This window comes from Protopterus annectens, chromosome 6.part0 (assembly GCF_019279795.1).
Source record: "Protopterus annectens isolate FY-2018-M chromosome 6.part0, PAN1.0, whole genome shotgun sequence".
In the NCBI taxonomy this organism is placed as follows: domain Eukaryota; kingdom Metazoa; phylum Chordata; order Ceratodontiformes; family Protopteridae; genus Protopterus; species Protopterus annectens.
The window spans coordinates 14,932,278-14,954,494 of record NC_056737.1 but is presented as its reverse complement, the minus strand read 5'-3'; the positions used below and the strand labels follow the sequence as shown (position 1 = coordinate 14,954,494).

At 39.7% G+C, this 22,217-nt stretch overlaps 1 protein-coding gene across 3 annotated transcripts in view; it reads left to right on the top strand.

The window, feature by feature from the left end:
* The window catches only part of COCH (cochlin), a 382,700-nt gene that overhangs the window by 258,974 nt on the left and 101,509 nt on the right, over nt 1-22,217 (top strand). For all 3 annotated transcript variants that reach the window (XM_044073810.1, XM_044073808.1, XM_044073809.1), the window contains exons 7-8: nt 11,302-11,340; nt 11,433-11,580. In XM_044073810.1, the coding sequence (XP_043929745.1) occupies nt 11,302-11,340; nt 11,433-11,580 (187 nt within the window). The remainder of the gene's footprint in view (nt 1-11,301; nt 11,341-11,432; nt 11,581-22,217) is intronic.

Below are 22,217 nucleotides of genomic sequence, written 5' to 3'. Positions count from 1 at the left end.
TGTAATGCCTACGCTATCCATATTATGTTGAAACATAATTGGCCTTGCATGTATAGACAAAGAGGTAAGAGTATTGAGTTATATTAAGAAATGTGGAGTGCAAATAGAAGTATTGCAGGAGACATACATGGAAAAAAATGAGCATGTGAATATGATAATGAAATGATTCAGGATGCATATTCAACAGAATGTCAGGGACAAAAGAAAAGTGGAGTTATTATACTAATTTCTCAAAGAGCTCCAGTAGTAACAGGAGAGGGGAAAAAAGATAATGGTAGATTTGTGGTAGTAAGCCACTACTGGCAAGGAAGGAGGATTACACTGGCATGTATTTATATGCCACCTAAAACTGCTATTTTGAAACTTAAGAATATTTTGGGAGAAACAATCAGATTTCAGCAGGAAATATTACTTATAAATGGGCAATGGTACTTGATCTGCAACAGCGAGGATGCATCTGGGAGACCTAGAAGGGAAAATATAACAAAAGAGGGTAGATTTCTGAAGAAAGTTTAAAAATATTTGGAATGGAAGATGTGAATTCAGTAGTAGAAACTCTGAGAGAATTTACATATTATTCCCCAAGGTAACTGGGGTAGACTAGATTGTATTACACAAGAATATATGCATTTATTTAAAAGCTTCAACACACATCCAATAACTATTTCAGATCATACACCAATAAAAATTAAGATGAAAATACAGGGCAATGTAGTAAAACTGAGACACCCACCTGTTAAAAAGAGAGGAATTTATGGAATTTTGGAAATTTTATGAAATCTTTTATAAAACAGACAAATATGGAAATCAAGAAAGAGCACAGATGGAAATATTTATGAATGATTTAGGCATGCCAAAGTTAGAGGCAGATGAGGCTCAACAATTCACATTTGAGATGGGAGAAGAGATAAAAATGGCAAAGTATAATCAACCCACAGGAAAGTCTCCAGGAACACATGGTATTCCTGTGGAAGTTTGAAAATTAGGACAGAAGAAAGTGATAAAGATCTGGAAGTTTTTTTAGCAGTATTTTAATAGGAAGGGAAGCATCAACATCATGAAAGAAAGCTGTGGTGGCTGTACCATCTAAGGATGGTAAAGACGCATCAGACCTAGTTTCATATAGACTCATGTCAAGTTTAAAGCATGATTATAAAGTGTTTATGTCTGTACTAGCTAAAAGAAAGGCAAAAACTGTTGCCAAATTTGATAGATATGGATCACTGTGGCTTTGTGGAGAGGAGGTAAACATTTGACAACATTAATAGAATAATAAAAAAAGAAAGCTAAGTACTGTTCCATGGCTGAGAATGAAATCCAAGCAAGGGCAAACTAAATGAAAAACACTTTAATGAGATGATAAGCTCTGTCACAATTACCAACTGCTTCTTCAGACCAAAAAACAAATGCTAAAAAGTCACTTAAATATTATATGCAGATAAAATCAATTAACTAAGCTTCCAGTCATAGTTCAGTATAAAATCATATCATAACACTGCAATAAAATATATATTAAGTGCATAACATCAAACAGTAACTTGTACAACACAATATATACAAATTCATAACACAGATTCATTTCTTCAAAGGTCTGTTTTTCAGTTCAGGTTTTAAGGGTACTATATCATTTAAACCTGAACCTTTATGTGCCCTTGATCTTAAAATCCAGAGTGTCTCACTATGCTCAGTAGTATTTATTAAATCACCCAACCTCATACCTTCTTTTATCACCTCTAAAACCTGAAATAAAAACTTATGTTGACCCCCCCTCTTTTTTTGTATATATTGTGCACACAGCTATAGGGTTCAGATCTCAGTCGAGTAGTCAAGCCAAAACCTCCACTACCCTCTCTGTCCAACTACTACTTCATGTACCTGCTGAAGTAGCTGACACACACCCACTTTGTGATTTGATTTATATACAAACACAAAGACACTCCTGAGGAAGACTGGCACAGGTTCACTAGCTATGCCTCCTTCTGCTCAGGCAATAAGGTAGTAATCACTGCCACCAACTACTCTTATCAGCTACTCTAAAGGCCATTACCAAAAGGTGACCAATTCTACTGTGATATGTTATTATTATCCAGTTGGTAAAGGTGACTGAGACTTTAAGGCGATTTTGGAGTGGCTGGTACAGTATCACTAAATATGTGCAAGTACGCTAAGATCTTAAATATCTCTACACAAAACAGCCACAGTTAAAAGGTTTAAAAATATTTAGTAATAAATAATAAAAGCACAAGACAATACTCAATTCAACACAGTGACAATAGAGAGTTTAGAAATCACAGGAAACTTTAAAACAACATTGTAGAACAGTCTGACATAAATATAGCAAACAGCTAGACTAATCTGGTTATATTCCTATCTATCTCTAAGAGAAATACTAAGATCTAAGTCTTACTTACAGAGCAAAGCAAGTGCTGGTGAGTTGTTGTCAGATTCAGAACAAAATACAAAATGCACTCTCTTTCTCTCTGAGTTAGTTTTTAAATTGGTAATACACATTACTGCGGAGTCAATTCAGATTAAATCATTCTTGTCACCTCTGCTCAGGTTCCTAGGCTCACACAATTTAAAATTTAACATTTCTTTGTGATCTGCAGTCACAGAGCAATAAAAGACACTTTACATGTTGAACCTAGTAATTATCTCTGTCTTAAGACAATAGAAAGAAGCTCCTAGCCTAGACATCCTGTCTCTTAGCTTGAGATCACACACAGTCATAAAATTCTTTACTTATTAGCTTACTTTCTTGGAGTTTGCTAGTTAACTCTGTATGTCCCAATTTCTACCATAAAACATAAATTACATAGGCATAGAGTTTATACACATTTCTGTTTTCTTCCAGCAGGGTGCACTGTGGTTACATTTTTGAAGCTCAGCACATAACATAGTTTTCTTACATTTGTGAAACAAGCCTGTGGATCATATTAATATTTACAAATTACATAGAATTATTTACAAAATTATATCTAGCTGGGCTGGCAGCCTCTCAGTTTATCACATTCCCCCCCCCCCCCTGAGAACTCAAGCTAGTTTTTCAAGTGCTCCTTGAGAAACGTTACTTGAGAGGGTTGAGTCTACCTAGGTATACCTTACCCCATTCCCCATCTTGAGAGCCCATCTGCATTGGCATTGCTAATCCCACTGCGGTGGTGCACTGACATATCATATCCTTGCAACCCTAGGTTCCACCTTAGTAACTTGGCATTTTGCTGGCTGTCTCAATGTAACCATGTTAGGGGATTGTGATCTGTAACTACAGTGAATTTCCTTCCATACAGGTAAGGCTGAAGTTTCTGCAGTGCCCTCACTATGCTAGACATTCCTTTTTTTACAGCTGCATAGCATTCCTCCCTGGGTTGAAGCCTATGACTGATAAACCACTGGGTGCACTTCTACCTCTGAAGAAATTTGGCTAAGTACAGCCCCCACCCCATGATTCGAAGTACCCACCTGCACAACAAATTATTTGCTGTAATCTGATCTGGCTAGCACAGGGGGTTCTCCCAAAGCTTCTTTAAGCTTCTGGAATGCCTGCTCACATGCTGTGGTCCACACTACCTTATCTGGCCTGTTGTTCCTTGTCAAGTCTGTGAGGGGAGCAGATATGGTACTATAACTGGGGACAAACTTTCTGTAGAACCCTGCTGTCCCTAAAAATGCCCTCACCTGTTTTTGGTAACAGGTGTAGGCCATGCCTGAATGGCTTCCACTTTGGCAGGTTCTGGCCTGATCTTACAACTCCCCACTCTATGTCCCAGGTAGGATACATCTGCTATACCCAACTGACACTTACTGAGCTTAATGGTCAACCCTGCCCTCTGTAGTCTGCCCAACACCTCCCTGACATGCAGACGGTGATCTTGCCAGGAATGGCTGTAGATGGCAATATCATCTAGGTAAGCAAGGGCAAAATCTCCTGCTCCTGCAAGGATATGATCTGCCAGCCTCTGGAAAGACACTGGGGTATTTCTCATCCCAAAGAGCATCTTTGTGAACTTATACAAGCCAAAAGGAGTCACAAAATCTAACCTCTCTCTAGCACTGGGAGTCAAGGGCACATGCCAGTAACTCTTGGTAAGAACAGTGGTGGTAAGATACTTAGCCCCACCCAGCTGCTCTAGGGCTTCATCTGTCCTAGGCATGGGGTAAGCATCTGACTCTGTGTGACTATTTATTTTCCTGTAGTCCACACAGAACCTGGTACTGCCATGCTTCGTTGGCACCAGCATCACTGGGAAGGCCCAGGGACTGTTAGACTCCTGAATTACCCCTAGTTCCAACATCTCCTGCATCTCATCACCCAGAATCTGTTTGACTTTCTCAGGCACCCTATAAGGGGCCTGTCTAATAGGTCTTTGGGGTCCTGTGTCCACCCGGTGCTGCACCAGGTGGGTTCACCCTGGTTTCCCAGTGAACATATCCTCAAACCCCTGTAGCACTGCTCAGATTTCTCAAACCTTGTAGGGGACAGCCGCTGGGACATTGCTACCCCTTCCAATGAGGTGTCAGGCCGAGCCCCACTGAGGAGATCAGTCACCAGATCTCCCTCGGACTCCTCCTGCAATCCACTTTAAATACTCAGCACAAGGACTACATATCATGGTAAGGCTTCATCATGTTAACATGGTACAATTTGTGCTCCTGCCTCCTGCCTAGCAGTTCCACCATGTAGCTAACATCACTGACCTTCTTTATCACCTTGTAGTGTCCCTCCCAAGCTGCATGCAGCTTGTTGTGTCTAACAGGAATGAGAACCATTATCTGCTGCCCTAAAGCAGGATCTCTAGCTTGAGCATTCCTGTCATACCAGATCATTTTCTGCTGTTGGGTTTCTCTCAGGTTCTCCTGGGCCAAGCCCATGAGTTTCCTAAGCCTTGTCCTGAGGTTTGGGAGATATGCCACAATAGACTCCTGGTGAGATTCACTCTCATCCTCCCACTTATCGTGAATTAAATCTAGAAGCCCCCTCCCCTATGCCCGAGCAACAACTCAAATGGTGAAAAACCTGTGGATTCCTGGGGAACCTCTCAGTAAACAAACAGATGGGGCAAATATTTGTCCCACTCCCTCTTAAACTGGCCTGCAAATGCATGTAGCATGGACTTGAGTGTAGAGTTTAACCTCTCAGCAAGACCATTAGTCTGGGAATGGTAGAGGTTGGTCTTTAGGTGCTTCACCCCATAGTACCTCTACAGACAAGCCAGCAGGTCTGACATGAAATTGACACCTCTGTCAGTCAGTATTTCTTTTGGGAAACCTACACTGCTGAAAGTCTCTAACAAAGCATTTTTAACCTTTTCTGGCTCAATGGAAGACAAAGCCACTACCTCGGGGTATCTTGTAGCATAATCTACTACCACTAGGATACAGGTTTTCCCTGTGGAGATTGGGGAACCTCAGAGGCCCCACAATATCCATAGCTACCCTCTGAAATTGCTCCTCAATCACAGGCAAAGGCATCAAAGTAGCTTTCACCTTGTCTCCTGCCTTGCCCTAACTTTTGGCACTGCTCACAGGTCCTGCAGTACCCTGTTACATCTCTGGAAATCCCAGGCCAATAGAAGTTCTGCATAGTACATCTCTTTGTATGTTTTATGCCCATATGACGTGCAAAGGGAATATCATGGGCTATGGCTAGAAGTTCCAGATGGTAGGCTCTAGGCACTACCAACTGCTGTATCCTCTCACCTTGTAGCCCTCCCTCAGGGGTCCACTCTCTATGCAGTAACCCTTTGCCCAGTATACAGATTCCCCTTTCCCTTGAGAATCAGGTGCTTCACTAGCTACCTCCCTCAGGCCTTGTAATGTAGGGTCTGAGAGCTGAGCCTGTCTCAACTCTCCCTTTGTAACCCTTCCCCTTCCACAGGAAGTCTGGCATACTCTGACAGCAGTGCCTCACTGTCAGCCTGGGTACTACTACTAACATCTATCCTTGCAGTCACTCTGTCCAAGGAATGATCAGTACCCACAAGCAGCTGTGGCTCACCTTCAGTCCCACTGCTATGAAGTAGTTCCCTCCCTGAAGTAACCACCTCACCAGCCCTGGCTGCAAATATGCAGCCTGACTTGGTTTCCCCAGGCTACCAGACCCACATGCTTGTCTCCAAGCCTGACTGCGTGTAACTGCTTTAACACATGGTACTGCATTATCAAAATCCTTCCCTATCAGGACATCTGCAGGATGGTAGTTTGGTACCCTTATTGTCTCAAGACAACTTACTATTGGCATTTTGTAGTTCCCACTTACTGGCTCTCCCACCTTTTGTTCCCCACCTTGCTTCCATGTACTTCTGTATGCTACATGGCCTCACTGGTTGCATTTAAAACATTTAACCCTAGGTCCTGGACATGTACCTGTACTAGTGGCTTCCCCTGCTACTGGCAGATTCCGTTGGGCAGTTGGGGCTGCCCACCATGGGTTCCCTTAGACCCATGAGCAGCACTGGGTGTCCCTTTCCTGTGCAGTGATGCCTGGTTTACTAGATATAGGTGTCCCTTCTTCCCCAACTCATCTGCAGTAGAGCATTGTCTATCAGCTAACTAGATCCTCATGTCCTCAGGCAAAGTGCTAAGGGATTGTTCCCTCACCAAAAGGTCTGCCAACACTTCAAAGGTAGTGACCTGACATCTACTCACCCACCTATAAAAATAAGTGCTTAGTTCAGCAACATATTCACACACACACTTGTATCTGTCTTACGTCTATGCTCACGAAACATTTTCCTATAAGCTTCAGGTGTTAGCTTAAAAAAATCTAGCAAACAGTTCTTTACAACATTATAGTTTAAAAAAGTCAACATCAGATAGTTTGGATAGAACATTTACAGCTTTACCATGGAGTAAAGAGGTCAGGAACCATACCCAGAGCCCTTGGTCAACATCATATTGTTTACATACCCTGTAAAACATATGAATGAAACTATCAAAATTATCCTCCTCTGTAAACTGTGGAAAAAATTTACTAAACTTTTGTGCTTCTGGGATCTGGTTACTCCCTTCCCCATTACCTCCATGACTCTGGCAAAGAGTCAGCATCTCCTTTTCATGTTGTCTCTGCCTGTCCTTCTCCTCAGCTTCTGTTTCCAAACATCTGGCCTCCAACTCAAGTCTGTTTAGCTCCAGACAGATTTTTAAGTCCTCTGTAGAAAGGTTGAGCTGTCCATTCTCTGTGTGTTGTACATCTCCACGGCCAGTATAATCGTCCTCCTGATAGCTATTTTCTGATGCAGCTGTGACCAAAGCTGCAATCATGTCTGCTTTAGTCAGGTTTCTGTGCACCAGTCTTTTAGCCTGACACATCTCAGCCAACTGGCTCCTTGTCAGCTTACCATACTCCTCTGATGACATGCTTCCTGCTCTCCCTGACTAACTAAGCTAACAAAAGTAATAAAACAATTGTGATTTGAACTCTGAATGTTCACTGCGTGGCTGATTTGGCATACAAAAACACCTTCAGTGACCACTGTACACAAGCTACAAGCCACTTAATATATGATGTGGCTATCTCACCACTGTCAACCAATTAATACTTGATGTAGATATCCCACCACTGCCAAACAATTAATATGTGATGCCCGTGCACTGGCCCAGTAATCAAGGAGCCTCAATCCTCACCACTAACACCAGTAAGGGATGTGCACATTGGGAGGATATAAAGTACACACAGTAAAGTACAATTTCCCTTAAGAGCACACAAAGATATGCCAGTCTGGAGCTGGTTTCCCCCCTGTATCTCCAGATCCCTAATAAGACTCCCCACTGGCACAGTTATAGGGTTCAGATCTCAGCTGGGTAGTCAAGTCAAAACCTCCAGTACTCTCTCTGTTCAACCAGTGCTTCATGTCCCTGCCCAAGTAGCTGACACACACACACACACACACACACACACACACACACACACACACACACACACACACACACACTCACACACACACACACACACACACACACACACACACACACACACACACACACACACACACACACACACTTTGAGATTTGGTTTATATAAAAACATATAGACACCCCTGGGGAAGCTGACACAGGTTCACTAGCTGTGCCCCCTTGTGCCCAGGCAATAAGGTAGCAATCATTGCCACCAACTACTATTATCAGCTACTTTAAAGGCCCATACCAAAGGGTGTCCAAGTCTATTGCACAATGTTATTATTATCTAATTGGTAAGTATGACTGAGACCTGAAGGCTATTTAGGAGTGGCTAGTACAGTATCACCAAATATGTGCAAGTACGCTAAGAGCTTAATTACCTCTGCACAAAACAGCCACAGTTAAAAGGTTTAAAATATTTAATAATAAATAATAAAAGCACAAGACAATACTCATTAATTCAACACTGTGACAATAGAGAGTTCAGAAATCACAGGAAACTTTAAAACAACATTGTAGAACAGTCTGACATAAATATAGAAAACAGCTAGACTAATCTGGCTATATTCCTATCTCTAAGAGAAATACTAAGATCTAAGTCTTACTCACAGAGCAAAGCAAGTGCTGGTGAGTTGTCAGATTCAGAACAAAATGCAAAATGCACTCTCTTTCTCTCTGAGCTACTTTTTAAATTGATAATACACATTACTGCTGAGTCATTTCAGATTACATCATTCTTGTCACTTCTGCTCAAGTTCCCAGGCTCACACAACTTAAACTTTAACATTTCTTTGTAATCTGGGACTGCTAGGAAGTCACAGAGCAATAAAATACACTTTACATGTGAAACCTAGTAATTATCTCTGTCTTAAGACAATAGAAATAAGCTCCTAGTCCAGACATCCTGTCTCTTATCTTAAGATCACACACAGTCATAAAATTCTTTACTTTTCAGCTTATTTTCTTGGAGTTTGCAAGTTAACTCTGTATGCCGTATGTTCCAATTTCTACCATAAAACATACATTACATAGGCATAGAGTTTATACACATTTCTGCTTTCTTCCAGCAGGGTGCACTGTGGTTACATTTTTGAAGCTCAGCACATAACACAGTTTTCTTACATTTGTGAAATAAGCCTGTGGATCATATTAATATTTATAAATGACATATTATTTACAAAATTCTATCTAGCTGGGCTGGCAGCCCCTCAGTTTATTACAGAAGCATCCAAATGTCTATTATTAAGTCCCATGAGAACAAAAGTTGTTTTTCTAGTTGCAGCATACACAACAGAATTACTGCATAAAAGGAGATGCTTCCAACTTGTGAACCCAGTACATAAAACTATAGGAAAATGTATGAACCTCTCAAAAATCATTTCTGGAAAAGTATATTTAAAAACAATTTTGTATTGTTAATGATTAAGTGTTATGAGATGGCCATACTCTAAAGGGGTCAGACTACAAAAAGGATGAGATGATAAAAGTTTGTAAAAAAGAGGTGACAGGCAAGAGAGCAAAAAGAAAAAAAACTGCATTCTAACAAAACAATTGCAAGAATTAGAGAGATATGGATTGAAGTATCTATAAAGATATTTATAGGCAAATGTCATATTAAATGTAGTCCACATACAAGGAAGATAATAAGACAATTTAAACAGAATAAGGAGAGGATTAAAAGAACACATTTATCTGAGTTTAATGTGAAACATTTAAGTCAATATGATCATGTTGACTACTTATCTGACATAAACCATAAATAATTGAGAGTAACAGTAACTTTTATGAGATACAGGTTTGAGAGATTTAAATATAGTACTTGTTATGACAAAAATGATGTCTGGTCATGGGAAAGGTGTCCCTGTCTGATCAAGAGTCTAAGGAAGATGTGATACATTTACACACAAAACATCCTTTACATAATCACATAAGGATTTTTTTCAGTGCATTCTTTAGCTGAATTATTATTCTGTAATTGTGAAATATCCTAAGAAATTCATTGAGTACACAATAAAATTTGCAGCAATTGCTTAGTTTATGATGCAAAACGTTAGATTCAAAATCAGTTTATGGGAATGCAGGTAGCTAGTTTTAAATGTTTTGAATATTTAAACGTTATATCAACATTTACTGATATAACTAATAAAATTATTGACTGATCAAATGAAGTCACACTTAACATATTGATTATACTCAGCTCCATTTTCTACTGTGTGGTTGTTAAATGTCTTCTTTACATCCTGTGTTCAATTGTCATCCTTCATGTTTACATTCTGTCATTTATTTTCATTCTCCACTTACAAGATGCTAAACATTCTTGGCCTGATTCTCATCTGTCATGCTCTAGTTTGTCCATCCTGTTTTCCTGGGTTCTTTCTCAGTTTTTTCTCTACTTCCATGGTACTTAATTTGCTAGTATATTCTGCAATAATACGTCTTCCTTTTCAGGTGCTCTGGAGTGTTGTGTATAAAGACATTAAAAAGAATTTCCATGTACGGTGAAACCAGTGTACCTACTGAAATCCTGGTGTAATGCATGTATTACTTTCTTTAATTCATGAATGTCCTAATTCACTTTTATGTATTTGTCTTTGTTGACTGGAAAATGTCTAGTGTTTCCCTCCTCCAATCCTGCAGATTAGGTTCTGCCTCACAAGAAAGCCAGTTGTAGTCTCCTAGGATATACCCAACCCATCCACTGCCTTGGCTTTGTGAGTACACTAAGAATTGTCTTCTGTAAGTATAGTTCTAAGAATTTCTTTTTTGAAATGTGGTGGTGGTGCTGCGGTAGCATTGTCGCCTCACAGTAAGACATTGTCCTGTTCGATTCTCAGCTAAAGCGTCTTCTGTGTGGAGACATGCGTGAATGGGCGTACCTTCATTGAAGGTTGTGCATCAGAGCTGGCAACTCGGCATGTAAAAATCTACTGCCAATCATTAGCAGACCGGAGTTCCACTGTGGCGACCCCTAACCGGGAAAAGCCGAAAGATACAACAACATACATGTCTATTTTGTAGATTCTTTTTTGATCTATTACATTTCCTGCTTAGGGGAAGAAGGCAGAAAAAACACACATACACATCCTTTAGTCATGCTTTTTCCAGGGTACTTTTCCATCAATTCATTCTTCCTTTCACTACTAAGCAGTGCTCTACCCAGAATTCCTTCCTTTGGCAATTTACCTATGAAAACAAGTGTGTTCGTTTGTTAGCCTGACTTTTCTCTACATAATCTTCAGATGGAAGTTTACTGCTCATGCATGCTGTTATTTTCAAAAGTCATACATCTGTTCCGTGCCTTCCTTCTCACATTTTAATGCCCATCATGGTTATTTATGTGAGAAGTGCTTACTTAACCATTTCAGTTATTTTAGAAAAATAACGCTTTATTTTCATCTTTAGGCAAAGTGAAAATTTCAGTGAAAACACCTGGCAACAAAGGTAGGAAAAGTCTATTAGTTTAGAAATATGACAACTTTATGTCTGATAAGAGGTTTAGTTTAGTTTAATTCATTAACTTGTATTGTTTGCAGACTGCAAAGCTGATATCGCTTTCTTGCTTGACGGAAGCCATAACATTGGACAACGACGATTCATTTTACAAAAAACCTTTATCAGTAAGGTCATCCAGATGATGGGTGTTGGAGAGGAAGGAGCACAAATAGGCATCATTCAAGCAAGGTAACCAAAAGATATGTGATGATCCAGAACTGATTAATTTAAGGGTATGATCCTTCATTTAAATCAATGAGTTCTGAGAGCTATTTTTCTATCTAATGAGGCACAAATTAGATCTACTTCTAGTGTATCCAAGAAGGTTTTGTACAGCATATAAACTGGAAATTTTATCTCATGAAAAAGAAACTACTCAGAACAAGTAGGCATGGAGCAAAATAATGTCATTATGATTGTATTTTCACTTTTAAAGAGAGTGAAGTATCACAAATGTGTAAAAATGATTGAAAGTAGCTAACAATTTGATGATATGAAAATGAGCCAAGGAAGTACTGACTATCTGGCTTGTGGACAGATGCCGCTCCTTTTTTATTTTTTTGTGTGTGTGTATATTGGCTGTTTTCTTTTCAGTAGCATTCATCTTGGCTTTTGATGCTTCAGCTGAAGTACCTGATACACTACCTAAACTTTCTAGAACTCAGAAAAGTTTTTTTATACATGATTTATTGAAGTGATTCAACTAGAACTGTAAGAGATTAAGTACTGAGCATTTTTTTTTGCCAAATTACAGGGCGATAACCTTGATCTCTTGGTTCATGGGGTCAGTGTTATTCCCTAAACAGATGGACTGATGCTGAGCTTGCATTGTGCTTTCTCTTCTATACTTTGGACTGCGAATGCTGCTTGGTTGTTGGCAGCATCATTGTAGACTTGCTGTTTAGATGCCTGGCTTGTGTTTACAGAGAACCCTGGCTATCAGGAATCTTGTTTTGAACCATTTGCTAAATGTCCCTTGGATGCGTTTGTTATACACCAGTATTACTGATCCCCAGGTTTACTTTCTTACACTGATGATGTAGTCAAGTCTATGAGTGCAGCACTAATTTACAGAGTTTCCTGATACCCAATGAATACATTTTTTGGCTCACCATCTAACAGAAATTTAATATTGAAAATGAAAAGAAAAATATACAAAAACACAAAAAAATATTTTTTAAATGGGCAAGTCCCCCAAAACCTACATGTAGGAGGGCTCTACACACACCCCCACCCTAATATACCAACTCCACAGTCTCACCACAGTGGAGAAAAGGGCAAACACTCTTTGAAAGCACTCTGCTGGTTTGTAAAGTATTGCTGTGAAATGCACCACAATATTATATTTTTGAAATATAGCCAATCAACCACCATTGCAGCAACCACCTGTAACTATGCCAATTTAAAGTTGTTTCATTTATTGAACTTTAATCTTTTATTATTTAAGGCACTATTTTACTGATCCCAAGCTTTCAATGAATTGTACTAGATTGTTCATTAGTATAACTTAGGTAGTGCTATATATCATATAATAAGTTTTATGATATATAATTTACTCCTTACATGACCAGTTATTAATGTTTTATTGTCTTATTTTCATGATGCATATTTTACCGAGTCTGCTCTTTAAGTTCTAAAAGTTATACTGATTTTAAAGCATTTTTAAAGCCTACCATTTTATAGTGTGCTTATCATAAGGGGTCTGTCTTACTTATGACAGGGATCTTTTAATGCTGTCCACACTTTTACGTCTCTCAGACTCCCATCAAGTGCCTTTTTTAGTTGTAAACATCTAGGGATCCTGAGAAAGCATAGGGTAGAGACCAGTTATGGGCCATATTGGGGGGCTCCCCATAAGTGAATGGATTTATCTCCACTAGGTAACTCATTGCTATCTTAGGGAGAAGTACCAGCTTGTCTTATAGGAATACTGAGGAAGTGTTATGCCCACTACAGGTCAGTTTGCCACATTTAGGGCACTATATATGAATATGAGGTCTCTGCAGCAAAACAGGCATAATTTCAGTGTCTAAGACATACTACCTTTTCACCTGTAAGAGAGACTTGTCCAAACAGTAAATTCAGTCTGTATCTAGCGACATATGTTGCATCATTCTCTTCTGTTATATATTGCCCTCAACTAGATGGGATGGTTGAGGAAGGGTCTTTCTGTTGTAGATCCTCATTGGAACTGCCTACAATATTTTGTAGGGAATTCAACACTTCTGTCTGTGTCATATTCAAAAGGAAAAATGTCGGGTTATTTTCATGTCATGCTTACCAGGTAAGGTAAACTAATTTCTACAAGAGTCCACCAACTTTCTGTCTGGCTCACTGATTTTTGCCCCCAAGCTAGTTAATTTTATGTGACTTTCCCATCATCTTTTGTAATTATTCAGTCCCTTTTGTCAGGTTATTAATCACTGTGTCTGATCATAAAGTCTATTCTGTGGACTTGATTTTCTAGACAGATGTGACCATTTCATAGCTGGTGATGGAATTAATTTCTTGGTCTGACAATCATCTGTTCCATTTTGTTTGGCACTTCCTATATCCCAATCCAGCGGTTGTGGAATACAATGACCTGAGTGATATAACATATTTTAACCTAATTCCATTACTTGACCAGCTCCCTTTGGAAATGAAGGTGTCCTTTAATAGGACCAATACTGACACTTGACCATCTTGCCTCACTTTACATACACCCCACTTCTACTGAGATTCATGAGCCTTGATCTGACCAGGAACTCTGCAGTCACAAGAATGTAAGAATGAAAGACAGAATCCCAATGCAAATCCTGGCCTTTTAAGGAAAGACATCAACTGAACAAATATTATTTTATATACAAAAAAGATAGTGTTCTTGTCCAAGGAGAGGTCTGTTGGACTGAATCTGCCAACAGAACTGTTCCAGTTATTCAGCAAATTGTTCAGTCCAGCTTGTCTTAGTTAATCATCATGCTTTTTTCTGCCTCTGACTTTGAGACTGTTGCTCATTTTTTTTTCTCTAAGAGATTTAGGCAGACGGCTTTCCAAGGCCTACTCATAGGGTTATGCAGTGATCTAGCGCAGTTCTTGCAGGCTTGGTTATGATGTGACTTTCATTTTGATGACTACTCTAAAGTCACAAATTTGATTTTTGGCATAAATTCTACAATATAAATACTGGAATCTAGTCCATCCAAGCCTCCGTTATCTTGCCTAGAGGTCTTTGGTTAAGTTATTTTCTAGACTATAAGGATGACAATGAGGACTGTGATGTTTCTATCTACTGCAAATGAAGCTTCAGTTATCACTTTCCAAACAAAAAAAATCACTGAACTATTGCAGTTTGAAAAACCAATACCCTCTCTCAGACTTTCTCTATGTGAGTGCATCCTCATAGTTGGCATAGTTAAGAAAGAGGGGTGGGGGATAAGGTCCATCACAGGAGGGGTAACTGGGGCACAGCATCATTGAAAAACATTTGACATTACTTTGAAATTTGGGGTTACATTCAATTGTGTTTTGAGATGATTATTTATGAGCTGTCATGAACTGAGTGAAGATCAACCTTTTTATTTACTCTTGGTCTGTTTTGATCTCTCACTGTCGTTCAACATCATGGACCATAACATCCTGATGGAGTATCTGCACAGCAAATGTGTTATTTCTTCCAGAGTCATTGAATTGTTTTCCTTCTAATTCTTGTAGCATGCCCAGAGAGTTGTATAGGCAACAATATTTTCTTAAGATTACCCTCTACATCTTACACTGTAAGAGTCTGCCGGAATCTGTTTTGGAGTTTCTTTTCTTTAAAGAATGGCTTCATTAGGTAGTATTCAAGGGAATGATTTTGAGGTATCACTTTTAAGTAAATGATATCCAGTTTTACTTCTCCCTCCTTCAGGAACAAGTGGCATCTTTAGATTTCCTTAAAGATTGATTACCATTGTTTCTGTAATGAGAAGTCTTTGAAGCCCTTCATGTTTACTGCATGAGATCAAGTGACAATGCATCTGACATTCAAGCAGCCATCAGTGTTTTGTGTGTGTGTGTGTGTGTGTGTGTGTGTGTGTGTGTGTGTGTGTGTGTGTGTGTGTGTGTGTGTGTGTGTGTGTTTGTGTTGCTTGCCAAGACATACCTTTGGCAGTAGGTCAAAAACAGCTGGCATATATGTACAAAACTAAGAAAGTTGTTTCTTTTTCAAATAGTTCATAGGGTCATAGAATGATACTAGGCTATTGGCCCGGAGGCCGTTATAAGCCTTGCCAAGAATTTCACCCATGTTCTCTCAAAGTCAGCACCTGCTTCCCCTGTCCAGCAGGGACACAGGCAGGATCCCAGGGGTGTATTTTTTGTTTCCCATCCAGTCATCCAGGTTCCTGTTAAAGAGGGTTAGAGTGGTACTCTGCTTGACATGGAGAGGGAGTCTATTCCACAGATGGGGGAGTCTTTGGGACACAATTCTATCCCACCAACAAGTTCTATTAATGTCACAGACCAGGTTAGGGCCTTACATGTGGGTTGTGCAAGTAGATTTTGACTTATGGATATGCAGCAACTCCATCAAGGCTGGGTCTGAGATGGCCTTGTATGCCAGATACAGGTCACCTCTGAGCAGTCTGTATGAGACTGAGTAGAGGGACAGGGCCTTTAGCCTATCTGTACAGGATAGGTGTTTGAGACCCTGGACTTCCTGGTCAGGAACCTCTGTGGTCTCTCCAGCTGCTGCATGTGCTTGGCAAGGCACATGCCAAAGGGGGCATTGTACTCAATAATGGGTCTGATAAGGGAGGAGTACAAGGATGTTATGACCTCCTTGTTCCTGGATGAAATACCATTATTTATGAGGTGGGCTGTGTAAAAAGCCTTCCGTACAATGGAAGCAACGTGGTGGTCAAAAATCAGGTTGCTATCAACTTGGGTGCCTAAGTCCCTCGTGACTGATTGCCTTCTTAGTACGTTGTTAGTATTGCGGTAATTAGTGGGGATGCCATTTTCCCCAAAGGGGATAATGATGCATTTCTTGGCATTCAGTTTGAGGTCATGCTTCTGGCACCAGTCATTAGTCTGGGTAAGGCTATCTTGGAGTATGTTCACATCACTAGGGGAATTTAAGATAGCACCCAGCTTGCAGTCATCTGCAAACTTGGTCAGCCACAGACCACTGGTTTTGGCTTGCACCTCAGAAAAGTATATCCCAAACAGTAGAGGCCCCAAGACCGATCTTTGGGGTATACTGCTCGTTACAGGTCTACTACTAGAGGTGGCTTCCCCTATTTTGACTGAGTGGGTTGTATCAGGGATCCAGTTAGCTACCCATCTGGTAACATATGGGTTGATGCCTACCTGGGATAGTTTATCTATATGCCCGAGTTGGGAATAGTGTTGAAGGCTTTGGCTAGGTCAAGGTAGGTGGTGTGCACCGTCTTCCCCTAGTCCACGGCTTTGGTGACTGTTTCGAAGAAATAGACCAAGTTTAACAGGTATGATCTCCATTTGACAAAACCAAACTATATGGGGTCAAGTGTTTGGAGGTTGCCAATGTCCTTGTTTACAAGTTCCATGATAATGTGTTCTATGACCTTGCAGATGAGGCTAGTTAGGCTGATGGGCCTATAATTTCCTGAGTCAGTGGGTGTTCCACCCTTTGTGTAGAGGGATGACAGTGGCTTACTCTATTTAGCTGGGATGAAGCCAGTGCACAGGCTTTGCTTGAATAGGGTGCCTAATGATGCTGAGAACTCATGCCTGAGTTCATGTAGGATACAGCCAGGGATGTTATCTGGTCCCATAGAGACTGTATTTTTTGCCTTTGAGAGGGCATTAAAGACCTGCTCTCTGGTGATGAGGGGAGGGGGCAGGTGCTGGGGATGTCCTGGTTTACTGATGGGGGGGGGGCAGGGGGTGAAGTTTTCACTGAACCTGTCTGCCAGCAGGTTGGCTGTATCTATGGCATTTGTGTATGTGGTGTTATTGACCACAAGTTCAGAGCAGATTTGGGTGTTACTTTGAGATTGTGGACATATGTAAAGAAGGTCTTATGATTGTCCTTAGTGGATGTGGCCAATTTAGACTTGAAGTTAGCCTTAAAGGATTTCACCATTGACTTTATTTGCTCATTCAGATAAAGGAGAGATTGCTTTCAACTTGGCACCTACTCCTTCTTGGTTCTGGACAGCATTTTTTTCCTTTTATTATAGAGTTTGTTTATTGCTACTGTCCACCAGACAGGTTTATTCTTCCTTGAGGAAGATGATTTAGTCCTGTTAGTTATTGCTGAGTCCATACAGCTAGTTGGACTTAAAGAAATTAATTTCATTAATATTTTGGGTTGTGTGGCTTGTGAGAGGCTAGGAATGGTAAACAAAAATTCATGTGGTAAAAGCAAAGACTGTATTTGTTGAGAGTCATTCCCACAATCGCAGTGATATTTCTGATTCTGTAGAGAACCACAGCAATGATATCCTACATGACTGTTGATTTATCTACAGGCTTAGAAAGCTTACCATGAGAATGTAATATACAAATATAAATCTGGTGCAATGTCTATGATACATGCTTCTAGAAAAGTACTGGTAGCAATCATAAGTAAAACTGAATAAGAATTAAAGGAAACAGAAAGCGTCTGTGTCACTAAGAAAAAAGTGAGAACCAAGCGAATGGGTGAATAGCATGGCCACTTTTGCAAAGAGGGAGAGACAGCATTTGGATCTGTATTAATCAGCTAGATCTAAATAGAATGAATAAAATAGAACACAATCACTGCTTATGATTAAAAAAGTGATCTTGTGGATGCCAAAATACCAAGTTCTTTTCAGAAATAGATACAAACCAGAGTTTCTGGCAGATAAAGCTAGATGAAAAAACTTCCAGATTGTGGTAATACTTCAGTAAGAAGATACAAATTCCTTAGACTTCTGTTTGGTATTTCATTAGTGGCAGGGGTGTACCAAAGAGCTATTTCTCAAATAACTGAATGCTTGAAAAGTGTTATAAATATAAATATTAAATGGCACTCTGCACAGTTCCCCCCACTTCCAGTAAAAATGGGAGTCTCTCAGGGCTCTATACTTGGGCCATTACTTTTTAATGACTCTTCTAACCTACTTATACCTCTTGCCCTCTGTCTTTCCTAGTACAATACGCTGATGACTCTACAGTCATCACTATTGCCAACTCACCCTGTGTACTCTTTTCAGCTACTCAGACATCCTTTAACTCAGTTAAAACCTGCCTCTCCAATAACCAACTCATTCTCTACCCTAAAAAAACAAAATTGTTACTCTTTCTCCCCAAAACCATATTAAATCCACTTTTTCCATACCCTCTTTTAATAATACTCTAATTGAAGTTGAATCCAGCACTAAACTTCTAGGTGTCACCATCGATGATCAACTGAAATTCGACTTCCATATTAACAACTGTATTAGGAAAACCCAACAGAAATTAGGGCTCCTGTACAGAAACAAGAAATTCCTTATAACTGAGGCCAAACATTCTCTCTCATGCCTACCTACTACGCACCCTATTATACAGCTCCCAAACACTCACAAATCTGAACTCTTCACTCCTGGGCAGATTCAAAGCAACCTATAACAAAGTAGCTAGATTTGCCACTCAGCCAACATACAAATCCCATCACTGTGTCTCTTTAAAACACCTAAACTGTCTCGAACTACCCCATCTACTTCTCCCCTCTCAGCTCCAGATCATTCACTCCATCCTATACCAACCTTCATACTGTCCAACATTATCTTCCATCATCTCCTACTATTCTCCCACTAGAACTCTCTGGAGCTCTAACCAAGACCTGCTACAAGTCTATAAACCCAAGACAAAAATCAGGGTGCAGTGTTTATAACTATAACCCAACTATTGCATGGAATCAATTTCCACTAGAAATCAGGGCCCTCACACATCCTAAACAATTTAAATCAGCCACCAAAGAGTACTTTAAAAGTCACTGGGTCTGCCATTGCACTCACCCTCCATAATCACCATCTGCTTACAACCTCTGGGAACATACTTTGGAAATAACAAATGCTACATCACCTGACAAAATGTTACTGTCAATATCTACTGTACTGTGATATGAAACCGTATATTGAATTTTTCTAATTCATGTATGATATATTACTAATATCTATTTGTGTGATTATTTTAAGAATTATGAATTTTGTCTGCTGCTAAATGCCTTGTAACTTGTTAATTGTATTTTTATGTGGAGCTTTTCTCCCCGGGTCTCTGCTGAAAAAGGGTTACTCAGCTCACTCAAACATACTCGGTCAATAAATGTGAAATAAAATAAATAAAAATGTTGCTCTGTTAGTCTGGGATATAAAACAAGAATGTCATGACAAGAGGCATATACAGTTACTGAATAGAATAAGTCAGTCTAATTACAAGCTAAATAAGAGCAAATGTAAAATCAGAATAAAAGGTCTGAAATACGTGTCTAAAATACATGGATCGTTGTGTAATATCGGGGGATACAGAAAAAAATATGAGCTGATCTACATACAAATTCCAAGTCCAGAAGGCAAACAGTCATTATACATGTTTCTATGAATGATGCAGCATTTTATAGAATTTGTAGGTAATGTATTTGAGACAATTATGGCTCTAAGAAATTTATGAAAGAAAGCTGGAGCTACAAACATGAAATTTTATTTCAAATGTTTATGAAACTAGTTGTTGGTGTTCCATCATTAAAGTACAGAGATATAAGTACGCCAATTATGTTAAAAGTAAATGGTATAGAAGCTGTGATCCTACATGAGAACAGACCAGTTACCTTAATTCCAAGAATATTTACAAATGCACAAAAGAAATAAGCTCAGATAGAACATAGCTATGGTAAAATTGATTAAGTAAGGAAAGACCACAAGCCTTTGCAAGGCATATATGAATGCCCTTGTGAAACACAACTTTTAGATTTCAAAATATGCTACTTAATCTACAGTAGTTTGTTTGTGTCTTTCGGCTTTTCCCGGTTAGGGGTCGCCACAGCGGAACTCTGGTCCGCTAATGATTGACAGTAGAGTTTTGCGTGCTGGCTTGCCGAGCCTTACGCACAACCTTCAACGAAGGAACGCCCGTTCACACGTCGCCACACAGAAGACGCTCTAACTGAGAATCGAACGGGCAACGTCAAACTGTGAGGCGACAATGCTACCGCAGCACCACCACCGCAGTACTTAATCTACAGTAGTATGATCTGAAAATGAAATACATCACATTCACTTAGAAATATATCTACTGAAAGGTGTTACAGTGTAGAAATCCAAGCATCCTACTCCAGTGAAAAGGCACCAAAGATTTTTAATCAAGAAAATTAAATGTCTTAAGTTCTTCAACTACCTTAAGTTCTTCAACTACCCTAACAGATTATCACAACTCTTCTTACACAAAGTAACCTACCTGCTGCTATGATTTGACTCAAATCTCACTTTGAACTATAAAAAACAGTCCTTGATGAACTCATATAGTCATCATATTGATTACTGCCTCAGTAGCCTTAGATAGAGATGTACTTTGGCAAGGATATAGCAGCTGGCCAGCTTCCAAAGCTTCAGGGCACCTTTGACATGCCCAAACCATTAATCCACTTGAGCTGAGCTGACTAAAAAGACAGGTTTGGTCAGAACTTCTTTGTGAGCCTTCAAGAATCGACAGTCTGCATATGTTGTTCCTTTGCTGGGCATATATGTACGCTTTTGGGAAAAACTTTCCACATTAAAAAATTATTTTTTTTTGTGCTTTCTGCTTAGGAAAGTTATTTTAAGTTAGGAGTATGTGTTTTAATGGACTGTCATGAGAATTATCTGTACTTTTAAATTGGAGTGCATTTTTCCTTCCAGGTTAAAAGTTGTTTAAATTAGTTGAAAACCATTTTTTCCTGTGGAGAAATTGTGTTTATTTTACTTTGTGAGGCTGACAAAGTGTGTAAAGTGATTTTTTATTGTGTTTTTTCATAAAAGAAGTGACATTTAAAGACTAAATGTTTCACCAGCTTATGTGGTTAGTTTTCTCCAGGAAACAGGTACCATTTTCAGCTTGACCATGAAACAATCTACCAGTACCATGGTTGGCCCCTCTTACAGCCATGAAAAGAAAAAGGTAGTCAGACAGGCTTTGCCACTAAAGCAGGCTAGCAGTTTGCCTCAGCCATGTGTGGGTGACTGCTGTGGCCAAAACCAGTTTCTCAGATCACTCATCTTTTACCTGGATTCCTCTGATGTAGCACTTATAGTCACTATAGACCAGGGGGGTTTAATCCAGCCCTGTCCTCTGTGGCTATTGCAATCCCCTCATTAGGCAGAGGAGAGCCACTCTTTTTGGTCCTGGGAAGACTTCCCTGTTTGGTCAGAATGTTATGCCCATCCCTGGGGAAGCTGCTGCTGTGGTTAATAACACTATTGGCCCCATTCTTCCTGACAAAAAGAAACAGAAAACTAAACCTGTCTCTACTCCTCAAACTTCCTTAGACAAGGCTCAGGGTTTAATTCAGGGTATTGATTCTTCCTCTTTTAAGGTGGTTTCTTCTTTCCCTGAAGAGATTCATGACTCTGAATCTGGACAGGAAGATGAAGGAACAGATGCAGGGTTTTCTACTCCGTTTACTGACTGAGACTCATAGGAGGGTTCAATTTCTGATCCCCCATGGGAGTTTATGTTTCTGTGAGACTATTTCTAGAATGTGTCAGTGTTTTCAGTGGGATAATGCTGAGGTGTCTCAGTCCCTCAGAAAATACAATGATCTATTACAAAAGCAGTTTCCAGAACCTACAGCCATTCCTCCAGCAGTTTTGGAGGACATGTGTATTACTGCCTGCAATTTT